This window comes from Branchiostoma floridae, chromosome 10 (assembly GCF_000003815.2).
Source record: "Branchiostoma floridae strain S238N-H82 chromosome 10, Bfl_VNyyK, whole genome shotgun sequence".
In the NCBI taxonomy this organism is placed as follows: domain Eukaryota; kingdom Metazoa; phylum Chordata; class Leptocardii; order Amphioxiformes; family Branchiostomatidae; genus Branchiostoma; species Branchiostoma floridae.
Window position 1 is genome coordinate 11531582 of NC_049988.1, and position 12264 is coordinate 11543845.

The 12264-nt window shown below is 40.0% G+C and overlaps 3 protein-coding genes across 4 annotated transcripts in view; 1 reads left to right on the top strand and 2 right to left on the bottom strand.

Annotated features, from left to right (window-relative positions):
• Positions 1-3571: 3571 nt before the first annotated feature.
• On the bottom strand, positions 3572-4708 carry LOC118424715. The gene is made up of 2 exons (XM_035833397.1): positions 4008-4708; positions 3572-3725 (listed from the first exon to the last, which is right to left on the bottom strand). The coding sequence occupies exons 1-2, from the start codon at positions 4202-4204 to the stop codon at positions 3590-3592; spliced, it is 333 nt and encodes a 110-aa protein (XP_035689290.1). The 5' UTR covers positions 4205-4708; the 3' UTR covers positions 3572-3589.
• Positions 4709-6849: 2141 nt separating this feature from the next.
• LOC118423851 (selenoprotein S-like) lies at positions 6850-9794 on the bottom strand. The gene is made up of 6 exons (XM_035832138.1): positions 9547-9794; positions 8803-8940; positions 8363-8469; positions 7727-7816; positions 7456-7516; positions 6850-7192 (listed from the first exon to the last, which is right to left on the bottom strand). Exons 1-6 carry the CDS (start codon positions 9662-9664, stop codon positions 7110-7112), a joined length of 597 nt encoding a protein of 198 aa, XP_035688031.1. The 5' UTR covers positions 9665-9794; the 3' UTR covers positions 6850-7109.
• A 159-nt stretch (positions 9795-9953) lies between these two features.
• LOC118423849 (cytochrome P450 3A8-like) overlaps positions 9954-12264 on the top strand; it is a 24289-nt gene continuing 21978 nt past the window's right edge. The window contains exons 1-4 of one of the 2 annotated variants that reach the window (XM_035832137.1): positions 9954-10160; positions 10768-10861; positions 11098-11156; positions 11641-11740. In XM_035832137.1, coding sequence (XP_035688030.1) covers positions 10090-10160; positions 10768-10861; positions 11098-11156; positions 11641-11740 — 324 coding nt within the window. In that variant the 5' untranslated portion in view covers positions 9954-10089. The remainder of the gene's footprint in view (positions 10161-10767; positions 10862-11097; positions 11157-11640; positions 11741-12264) is intronic. The other variant, XM_035832136.1, reaches the window with a different exon arrangement.

The following is a 12264-nucleotide window of genomic DNA, read 5'->3' on the forward strand; positions in this document are numbered from 1 at the left end:
TGCCACTAAACCAATTTGACGTGCTTGCGGACTGTGCCGGCCATTATCGTGAGATGTGAAGTTCAGGAAATGAAAGCTTCTCAGCCCAGATGAGCCCAGATTAGCACTTGTCTGGTGAGCTCACGTGAAAATCTGCACATGTTTGTCCTGACAAGGATGTGCTGTGTAGCCTGGGTACCATCCGATTTCTACCGGGGCTCCTTACACTCGATAGGGTAGCGAGAGTAAAGGTGGACTCTCACTGCACTTGGCAAAGGTGCGGCACTGCGGGGTTCGTTCACTGCGGCACTGTTTTGTTATTTCCGCGAATTTTTAGAATTCAGATATTGCGCAATACGTAAAAGTATGACTTAGAAGACAACAAAATACACAAAACGGAAGAAAATTCGGTACCGCAAGTGCAGTGAGAGTCCGCCTTAAGGATCCCCGGTAGAAATCAGATGGTACCCAGGTTAGAACTGTAAGCTTAGTGCAAGAACACAGAAATCTGCCCATTACGTAGTCAAGAGACGATAATACGTTTTAAAGATTGCTGGCGACAAAGGAAAAGATTGTGCGAGAGGAATACTAGTACACACACACCATCCTTTGCTGTCCATATAGATTTTCCCAAATAAATAAACAAACAAAGAAACAAAGATTTTTTTCCATTTTTAAGAAACATATTACTAACGCTTAACCCATAATACAAAAACTAAAGTGATTGTGTACAATAATTTTGGATAATAATAAAGTACAGCGGTTGGGGAAATGTGATAAAACCAAATGCAACAAAGTGCTCAGCAATTGTCAATGTAGTTATCACGTTTGTCTAACGCAATATGATATCAATAGCCCTCTACCGTGACACCTGTGATTCCCAATCAAAGAAAGTTGACATCATTTCAGGACTCATTATCTTGGCGACGGTTACATGTAGACAATTGATTTGGTCGATCACGTATTTTCTCTTTCCTGTTCTTTCAAAACTCATAAGCGGTGGCTTGGAGACGACTAGCGATTCATTTCGAAACAGCACCGTAGCAAACCAGCGAATGGCTTAGGCCTTATGTTTTGTTTGATGTCATCGACTGGCTTGGTAACAGTTTCCCCTCAAACTGAATAGAAAAATCCTTTATTCTTTGGCTACCGATGGCTTACAAAAAGAATTTCAAATTGTAACAGTAGTTGAATTTGAACACGGATGACCAAATATACTTCTTGCCTGATACTGCAGATTATGTGGCAGGTATTGACGGATATTTTCCCCGAGAACTTGAGGAAACGTAGTGTACAGTCTTATCGGAATGCTGCGGTTTCCTTGGTGCTGAAGAACCTTCCAATGGAATGTCAAAAAACTTTGAATTCATGTACAGGAATGCTTTCCAGGGCCATGCCACCATTTGTGGGCCTAACTTATTCTCCAACTAGAGGTTTCAGTCGGATGGTAACTAGTCGTTGTGAGGTAGATGTTACTACCCCCGACCAAAATCTCTGCTTGGAGAATAGGCCAAACCAGGCTTATGGCAGCCTGAAACAGCACCGTAGCAAACTAGCGAATTTGAATGGCTTATGTTATTTTTGATATTATTGGCTTGCTTGGTAACAGCCTCCCCTCAAAATGAATAGAGAACCCGTATTCTTTGACTTCTGATGGTCAGAATCTCAAAGTTTAACGAGGTTGCTTTTGAACACGAACGACCAAACGTACATCTTGCCTGATACTGCAGATTGTGTGGCAGCTATTGAAGGACATTTGAAGAGCTTGAGGAAACGTACTTATCCTTGCCATAGTGTTCATACGAAATGTACCATATTCTTTCGTAGCATGCCTTTAAGACTTGATGAAAATCTAGTAACGGGTGTACGGTAGTATAAACTCGTGTTACTGACCAGTAACCCATGTGTGATAAAGTTGCGTGGCGTTGACGTTTGTGCAGAATATTTTTATCTCCTTATGATAAGAGAGTTGTGTGTACATAGTCACGCAGACTAAAGCCGGTATAATAATGCACATCCCCAGAGCTGCTTTGCACACATTATGCATTTTCTCATTGGTTTTTATATGGACAGATTAATGGATTTGAGCAGAAAAAAAAACACGTAACACTGCTATGACGAAGAAGTCAGAAAGAAAAGAAGTGCTAAAGACGTCAGCTCCTGTGCAGTAACTAACACTATGTATTTACAAGTATGTATATACTTATTTAATCATCTACTTATTACAGTCCTGTCTAATATATTATTTTCAATATTTATACAAGTGGCGGCGCTAAAATAAGTTGGGTACAACTTGAGTCCGCGCGGTCACTTCGTCTTCGTATCTTTCTTCGTATCATTTCATGCATTTTTCAATAAATAAAAAGAACCCTAACGTTACAATAGTGCAGAAAAGATAGACAGGATTGTGTGCTGTATGGATGTTACTACTCCAGATATCCAGAAAACTCTCCAGAAAATATCCGAGTAATGATGACAAGTATTTGAAATGTCTTCGTGATGAAAATACGTTCTACATACATAATGTCACTTTTTCCCGTTACCTAGTTTTTACTCTGTGGCATACTTGTCTGTGTTGCGAGTACGAGTATACATACGCCGAGGCACAACATTGTTGGAATAGAATTTTCATTTTGCTTATTGGCATATACATGAGGTATATCTATTGTACATCTTTATCTGCGAGGTAAACTGTGTGTGATCGATTAGTTTAATCATTACAATGTCCACGATTACTAGTACACATGCAATGTATGTGGAAAAGTGCCATAGAGTAACCGTCACCGTACAAGAGAAAGTCATCTAATAACATTTTTTGAGTTCACTTTTACAACCTTGTTGGGAAATACATCAATCATATTCTAAACAAGTAAGCAAAATCTATGTTTTTATGTACATGAATGAAAACGCTTATTCTGAAAAAACTATTGCGACGACAAAGATACATACTAGAGAGCTTTCAAAGCGTAATGCGGAAGTGTCTTTGACACTACATAATATTGTTTACGCTTTGCCGAAATGTCAAAGCAAGTACTGCACTGAAGAAAATTGTAACATGATCTCCGCGTCACTCCTGAACTTCTAAATGAAATGCCGAAGTGTCTGAAATGATTTGTTGTAATTCTCTGACGAAATGCCGACGTATCTTACGTGGCATACAGTCCCAACGGAAAGCTGGCATTTCCTTGGTGCTGAAGAACCTTCCAATGGAATGTCGAAACGTAGAATGTACGGGAATGCTTTCCAGGGCCATGCCACCATTTGTGGGCTTAACGTATCCTCCTAGCATAAGTTTCAGTCGGATGGTAGTAGTGGTCGCGAGGTAGATGTTAAAAATCGCAACCATGCATGCACTACCCCGACCAAAATCTCTGCTTGGAGAATAGGCCAAACTTAACCTCCATAGCAGGCTCTCTGGGCCCTTTCCCGTATTTTTTTGCTCATAATAGGCTTTTGCTGGCCTTTTCTTTTTGTACTGGGTCGCTTGTACGGGCCAGCAGTATAAGCCACACAGTATAAAAAGAAAAGGCCAGCAAAAGTGTATTATGAGCCAAAAAAAGAAGGAAGAAATACCCAGAGAGCCTTCTATGGAGGCTAGGCCAAACTCGACTCATGGCAGCTCGCTGAAGTCCATCATATCGCTGCGCCCGTAGAGGAGCGAGTCGCCGGTGTGAGACATCTGTGTGCTGTAGCGCTCGTTGTGTTCGTCGTTCCCGCTGATGTGGCGGATGCCGTAGGGCTCGGTTCTGTGGAAACAATTTACTCTCATTACATGACGGCATACGCGGCTTATTTGATGACACAAACCTGTCCACAATCAGATTCATAATACACAGCGTCACTAATACAATTTGCGCCCGATCTGCAGGGTCCGGCGATATATTTTGGAGCCAACATTAGTACGGATACAATTTTTCACGTCCCTTGACAAGACTAGGGCACGTCCTTGGAACTGAAAGTGAAACTGCAAATAAAAAAATGAAAGCACCGGCTTGACTTATGCATGTACGTAGAAAATTATACCTGACCTGAGAAAGAGATTGAAAGACACCAAGACCATTCCTCCAACGATGACCACCGACAGAACGGTCACCAAGACGACCAGTCGAGTCATCGGTCCATATTTGCCGATGTCCTCTCCATCATCCCACAGGATAGTCATGTTCACATTCGTAGCCACGGTGCTTGAGTCTTGTACATAGCTGGTGCCTGGATACTGCGACATTATTGGTGTAATCTACTGACAGTTGAAGACATCAAATGCATCTTGTATTGCCCGTTCAAACAAAGCTATATAGCTAAGCTCCATCCACGTAAAGCTATAGCTACGTTTACGGCGCGTTGCAACTCAAACTCGTCAAAGCTCGTCTATTCCAAATGCGTGAGAAGACGCTAATGATAGATTTTACCGGCTTAGAACGAACCTCCGACTGGTTTGAAGAAGACGACAACAGCCTTTGACTCGATACCGTTAATGCAACGTCATTTGGGTAACCATGGCAACCAAGCCGCTTTGCCGCTATGATCGTCTGCAGTACACAACATTCTCTTGGTATGCTCTCACGATCGGATCTTCTTCTTTTGCGTGTAAGGTAAGACTGTAAGTTGTTCTTTGAAGAGATGTGATGCCCACGAGAGATATGCCGCATTCACCTAGGCAACAATTGGCTGCCGTAGGCATTCGCAAGACATGACGCATTTAATATCAGCCAGCCCGGGTTCAAAATCATTCGGATCTAAAGGCTTACACATGATAATATGGGAATTGTGTTACATCTATTACCGATCATATACAGATAGGGGAGTCAGCCGACCAGAAGAGTACTAGTATTTTCTCACCGACGGAGCCAGCGCTGAGCTACTTCCTTTGTACAAATAATGGGGGAATTAAATTGATATCTTTTGAACAACGTGACCCCGCATAGACCCCGTCGGTGAGGAAAATACTCCTTTGACCAGCTGACTCCACAAGCGTACTATAAACTCTACATATGTGTCCAGTTTCTGCAATAAGAGATGAGGTGGGTCAGAGAGGTCAAAACGATCAGAGAATCTACAACACTGATGTGAAGCATAAAAACCCTTTTAAAATCGTCGTTTTCGGCTTTCAGAAGATCACTGGCGACATGGTTTTCATCGGAGTTTTTCATGTCTCGGAATAGAGGCGTTTGGGCACAAATGTCGGCACTGTTTCAGTCTGAATCTTACTGGCAAACCAACACTGAAAGCAAAGCTATGCGACTTCTGTAAATTGCGTATCTGTGGAAAAGCAAGTTGCCATGGTACAGATGGACTTTTACAAGATTTAAAATCCGGAGTTTGTCTACAAAAAAGCCCTTTGTCTCTGTAACATTGTTATGCCACAAATGTGACTATCTATTAAAACTCACTTAAGAATCCAATATGTGTCCTGTGTTGCTCTATACTATGAACCTACCTTCATATACCTATAAGGCTAAGAAATGTTATGATACTGGCATGATCTAGCAGCTTGCTCGCTATCTAAATGGCCGACCATTTAGCTGGAAACGACTTGACTTCCGGTAATATCCCCCTTACCGAGACAGATATCATCAACACCATCGAGATGAACTGCCTATGAGAAAAGAACGGCCTAAAATGGCCCAAACGCATGGTCTATTGAGAGAATACTGGGGAAGAGGGTCGCCCGAGGGGATGGAGCAAGAGTCTATCTACGTGGAATGAGCAAAATTTTAGCAACCCAGCTGAAGATGGGAGTTCTCACATCTATTGGACAAAAGACAATTTTGGACATGCTAGAGGGAGGAAGGCCTTGTTGGCTTCCAGGGTCACTCCTCTTAAGTTACGAGAAGAATAAGTTTGCTATCTTTTAACCAAATGTTGTCACAAAGAAGAAAAGCTACACTTGTGCACATTTGCAAGCAGCATAATTTAATCACGATACATCTTTAATTGATATTTATTTGCTAGAGATGTCAAGCAAAGATTATCTTCAGTTCAGTACATAATAAGGCAGTTCCTCAGTCTGTACCACTGACATACAAGTCATTTTTAGCACAAACATCATCTAAACTTCTGAGGGCAGAGCAAAGCCAGGACATCTTTCTGTCTATTACATCTTTGTATAACAGTCTTATACATTTCAATATTTCTGACTTGAATGACTGAATTTATGGTCTTTCAAAGGCCTATCTACAGAAAAAGAAAAATACATCACTTTCATAAGTAAAAGCTCTCACCACTAGTCAACTTCATATTTCAGCATTCTTTTGTCTACAGAAAATAATGATAAGGAATATTCTACTTTTTACACATTACATTCTATGACTGTGTTTTTTGCATCACCTTTTCAAGCATCCTGCAAATAAAGAGTGTACCAGTAATCCATCTACAATAGGTAATGCAACAATTTGCTATACAAAATGCATATAAGAATCTTCTTTTTACTATGTCTCCATTGTTTATCATATTGCAAATCCCTGACCTGGCTGTAACACACATAATTTTGGTGAAAACATTATCCAGTTTACACTTTTGTGGCTTTCTTAAAAGAATATACTATACATAGTTTATAACTAATGTATGATAATCATATTTGACATTCATTGACTGTTATAACCATTCTTCAAAACATGTCCAGCTTTGAAAGCAGCTGCCCTCAGAAGTTGACTGCCTACATATACTCCACCTTTCCAAAACACAGCAACAATATACTCCACATAACATCAAAGTTGATACAACTCATGAAACAACCTTTACAACATTACAACAGAGGGTAACACTTGAGCTTGTTGTGCTGTTCTAACCATGTTAACCTGGGTGGACTAGAAAGACGTAACAAGTTTAATTGTATCTGAAGATTTCCAGTTATATAAAGGCTCAAATAGTTGTGGGATTTGTAGAAAGATGTTGCTGTCTATTGGAAAGGAGGAGCTGACTTTGTGTGCAAACACACAGGCATTTGGCGTCCAGCTAAAGAAATCAATTTCAAGGGGAGATGAATAATTCAAAGAAAGCAAACCTCAAACAAAGGCAAGGAATGCCTTCAAGATTAGCAAAATGGAAGGATGACAGAAAAGAAGGAAAGCGGTGAAACTAGGCTGGACTGAACCAAAGTGCACTATGGTCCATGCACACAAACTTTAACCTCATCCGCCCCCACGTGCCCCGCCCCTTGGTGACGGTCGCCAGCGAGACGAGCCCCCACCCTGTCCTGTCATGGGGTTAAAACCTGGAAGACACAAGAGTCAGACAATACAATCAACAATGGAAAAGTTTTTAACTGCTTAACTTGCAAAATAAAGGATACTTCCAAACTACAAGTAGTATTTTTTCTGTTACCTAAATGAATGTGATTCTGTGCATTCTGCAAGGACAAATTGTTATCTATTAAATTAATGATAGCATATAAAAACGAATCTATTGATGTCATGAAAAAGTGTATTGAAAATCAACATTGGAATCAGTGAACAGGAAACAAAGGACAGTACGTACCATCTCTGAGACGTTTCTTAGGCTGAGGTTTTGGTTTAGACTCTCCACTTGCTTCATCAGTCTAAACAAAACATTGAGAATTGCTTTCATCAGATATCTACAAAATAAATATAGTGTTTCCCCTGCTTTCAAAGTATTCTTTTCTTTCACACATCAAGGACTAGCGTTACCTTCTCCAGTGTACCATAAAAGTGACATTTACTTCAGGGATAGATGAGATGACAAAGTACTTTCTCCCTCCAATAAACCAAGTACCAATGAACATCCATACCTGGTGACCTTTGGTCTTAGAGTGGTATCCTTTGCCTTTTTGCAGTTTTTCCCACTCGTCTATTTTTTCCTGCCGCTTTGCCTCCTCCCTCTGACAGGAAAAGAAAGATTAAGTCAAGGCACATACCAAATGTCTAAACATATCAACAGTTACTGCTATGTTCCATGTTATCCATGTCTATATCTTATATTTTAGTTTGACTTTCTTTGAAAATTTTGCCATATAAGTAAAGTTTGCAAAAAGGTCTTTATTAGGGGTGGGTACCGGTACAGAAAATCCAGGTACAGGTATGGTCCAGGTTCAGAGGATCAGGTCCAGGCCCGGACCTGAACCTAGACCTAATTGTTTGTGAATGGGCTCAAATGATACTCAAAACAATGGTCCATTCTGCTACAAAGGAATCTGTTTGGTTGAGTATCCTATCATTACATAAAGGACGTTAACTGCCTCAGTTAAGTTAGACCAAGTTGGACTGCAGAAACTGCAAACTGTACAAATGACTATCAACCTTATTGTTATTTTGTACCCCGTATCGGTACCCACCCCTAGTCTTTAAACAGAATAGACATGTAGTATGATTTACATGCAGATTGGTAATGACTAAATGTACTGTTGTATCAAAGACAAAACCTGCACCTTTCTCTGTTCCTCTGCATACTGTGCTGCCAGTGCATCCTGTCTCTGCTGCATCCTCAGGCGAGCCTGTTCCATTGCCTCTTGTCTGGACAGGGCCACGTCCGGATCTGTAGGAGGGGAACAGCCAAATACATTCATTCAGATCCAAAAACAAATTTTCTTCTTCTACCTCTTACCTCATACACAATTGGATGAAGTAAGAACAAAAAGAGCAGGATGATTTTTCAAGTCAGCTTGAACTGCATTGACACTTGGATACTGCAAACGTTTCGGCCCACAAACCTAGGGCTTTTATTAGCTTTACGTTACAGTCCAAAATGATGAAAACTGCAAAAACCTTCCATGGCATTTGTCAGTTCTGACCAGTGGAAGAATACTGGTAGCTCTTCAGTGAGCTAAACTGGATTGATATAACTTTGAAATTCACTTTCAGTACTTACTGTAAGAGGCCTGGTTGGTGGCGTTCTCCCTCTTCCTCCTGTACTGTTCCAGGTAAGGGTTGAGTTTACTCTTCAGGTACATCAGCACGATGATAACAAACAACACCAGCCATCCGTACTGAGTCAGCAAACCTCTCACTGCAGATATTCAAACAGGAGAATATGTCAGACAAGAGAATATTGTGGTTATCATCTTACTTTCAGGACAAAATACATTTTCAATTTATTTGTATAACATGATTAATTACTGTAAACTTGGAATGTTTATAGTAATTAATTGCATCTACTCAGATGGATATCTACTGGTTGTACTTCAAGTTCAAGGTGATTACTCAAGGTGAAAATTGAATATCTACAAACATGCCTGCTTACATTATATTTATATCAAAAAGCTGAAATTCCTGCTGAGGAAATTTAGGAAAAAAAATTACTGTATGGAAAAAGGTTTAATTTCTTAACAATTTATTTAGAAAATCCAGCTCAAAAATTTATAGAAATCTAGCTTATACAAATTATATTTTGCTTTTTCACAACATGTTGTTCTTGTGTTGTTACCCATCCCTACCGTATTTCGGAAGGGACGTAAAACGGGGTTCCCGGCCTAAAATGGAACTTACCTTGTTCCTACCTGACAAACTCTAAGAGTTCTCTATGATATGATATGATATGATATGATATGATATAATTTGTATCTATATGCGGAGCTAGAGGAAAAGAAACCCGGATACCAGGCTCGCTGTTTACCTATTTTGTAGGTGTCCTGTACGATTGTCGGGTCTTTCTGAGACAGATCTGGGTGCGCTACGTCCTCCACCCACTGTCCACCCTCATCCCCAATGACTCCGCCTTGCTGTTCCTCCATCCCGTCACTTAAATCGCAAGTTTAAGCAGTAAAACGGGCGATTTTCTGGTTATATTCTAAGCTGACGTGTCGAAAAAACATTCAGTCGGCCATTGCTGTGCGCAGGACAGCTGCGCAGTGGGAAATCTCCCGTGAGCCTGTGCGCGACAGGCAACTTGTCAAACATCAATGTTTTATGAGAGGAGAAAACTTTTCTATCAATATATTTGTTTCAGTAGTAATCTAGGAATTGAAGCCATTACGTAACGGATTATATCGGTTCAGTAGTGACCTCACATCAGCAACATATGCTAACATCAGTAATTCAGGGTCACAGGTCAACGCCCGTAAGGTCACTGTTAGGCGACAGGACACAAACAACTTTTTACTGGACCACCAGTCTGGCACATTTTGTGGGAGTTTCTCCACAACGAATCGTACTTAACATGGCTGTTGATCTTCTACCAATTCCTCTGGCGTGGGTCCTTCTGGGGCTACTGGTGCTGCTATTGTACATGTGAGTCCTGATCTTTGGGTAACTTTTCTACCTGATCTGTGATCATGTCTTTATACCTAGTAACGTTATACCTGATGCAAGGACCTCCTAGGCTGATGCAAGGACTGGTTCTATACTCTTGAATAGAGCATGCACATGTAGTGCAATGCTGTAGAATGGGGGTAACTTTGAGACAAATATAATTTTATGGTTTTATAATATTATATACCACAATCAATAGATTCGTTGTGTATTAAAGATTATCTTATAGGAAAAGTTCCAGGGCAAAGTTCCATGTGTGTTTCAGAGTTTATCAAGCAGTATATCTGAGCACACTTTTAACATGTATGCATAAGATTAAGAGAGAGAGAAGATCTATTAAAGACCTGAGAGTCCTATATCTTTTCTGTTCTATTAAATTTGTCCAGTGTCAGATATTTACAACCATGACATTGTTCCTAATGTTCCTAACTTAAGATTGCAATTGTATGTCTGCTTTAAGTGCAATCTCCTTACAGATTTTTAGATAAAACAACACCGTCTATTGCTAATATATGATGAGACAACTGAGATGGCGTATGAGTAGTATCACAACATAGAATTAAAAATTCACCATCCATTTGAACAGATATGGAGTGCGCCCGTTGTCAACTTTCAAGAAGATGGGGGTGCCAGGACCCCGACCATGGCCACTGATCGGAAATGTGCTGGATGTTCGACATGTACGTTGTTATAGAGATACTCATATGCACTTTATAAATGCAAATGTGCCTGTATTCATAAATGAATGTACAATCTGCAGTATTTTTGTACTACAGATATAACTGTATAGGATCTAATAGAATTGTACCGACTAAAATTGTATGGTATTTGTTGAAGTTCCTTTGATAATTGTAACATTTTATGGTCATCAAGAGACTTTTGAAAATTGCTGTTTCGCTCCCCCTTCCAACATTAGGGTGTCTACAACCCAGACTTCACACTAGAGAGGAGCCAAAAGTATGGCAAGGTGTATGGGTGAGTACTAATACTAGTAATAGTATACCTGAGATTTTCAACACATGCATTTGTTAGCTGTTCATTTATAAGCTTTTGTCAAGCTGTATTATAGCTCCTGAGTCTTTTATGTCCTCTCTGAAATATGAGTTTGCAGAGAGAACATAAGAGACTCAGGAGCTATCATCAAAATATGGCCGGATAGTAGATTAGTCAATATCTCACTGATCATTATCAACAAAGTCATAATGAATCTGTTGCAAAGAAATGGTTTCTGTGATTCAATGCACTTAAGCATAGAATCTGTGAAAAGTAGCTCAAGGGAATGTAGTGAAATCATCTGAAATCATTCCCACTTTGAATGGCATCACATGCATGATTAACCATTTTGCTTGAAGGTACTATATTATTCTACTTAGGAAAACAACCAGGCTATTCTGAAAGGTAAAAGATAAAAAGATGAAGGCAAAGTTTAACATTTTTACTCTTTATGTCATATAAACAGGCTTTACCGAGGGGCAGCTACACCCCTGCTGGTCATCTCCGATAGAGAGATGCTTCGAGAAGTCTTCGTCAAGCAGTTTCACAATTTCTCCACAAGAACTGTAAGTAGAAAAACTTTAGCCTGGTACTCGGCAGTATTATAGCTGCAGAGAAGACAGGAGAGACTGGGGAGCTATAATACGGCTGGATACCAGGCTAGAAAGACTTGGTAGAAATTATACTGTTGTACATGTAGCATGGTACTTTAGATTCTGTTGCCTTAATGCCAAAAAAGGGATGTGTTTTTGGTGTGGATTGTATGTGATAACATGAATTTTTCATGTGGGTAGAGAAGCTGGGGTTAAGTATTGGCAAAACAAAGGACAAGTTTGATTAAAGGCCCTTTACTATAATGCAGCAGTACTTTTTGTGGACTTGCTATTTTTGGGTGGAAAGAATAGCTCTTGCATTTGAAAACAAGTGGTGTTACAATAATTGGTCCCCAAACCTCTTTTAGAGCTGCAGTTTTTATAACTGTACACAATACTCTTCTAGTTAAATAAATAGATGATGGTTCAATCTCTTCTTCTGGATAATATCAAATTTTATTCAGACGTTTCGAACGACGTCCGTCGTTCTTCATCAG

What these genes read in the sequence shown, in the direction of transcription:
- LOC118424715 (XM_035833397.1), bottom strand. Translation starts at nt 4,204, where the DNA reads ATGTCGCAGTATCCAGGCACCAGCTATGTACAAGACTCAAGCACCGTG. An exon ending in TCTTTCAATCTCTTTCTCAG is followed by an intron (nt 3,726 to 4,007) that starts GTCAGGTATAAT and finishes TTGTTTCCACAG; the next exon opens with AACCGAGCCCTACGGCATCC.
- LOC118423851 (XM_035832138.1), bottom strand. Translation starts at nt 9,664, where the DNA reads ATGGAGGAACAGCAAGGCGGAGTCATTGGGGATGAGGGTGGACAGTGG. An exon ending in ACAGGACACCTACAAAATAG is followed by an intron (nt 8,941 to 9,546) that starts GTAAACAGCGAG and finishes GAATATCTGCAG; the next exon opens with TGAGAGGTTTGCTGACTCAG. An exon ending in TAAGAAACGTCTCAGAGATG is followed by an intron (nt 7,193 to 7,455) that starts GTACGTACTGTC and finishes TGTGTCTTCCAG; the next exon opens with GTTTTAACCCCATGACAGGA.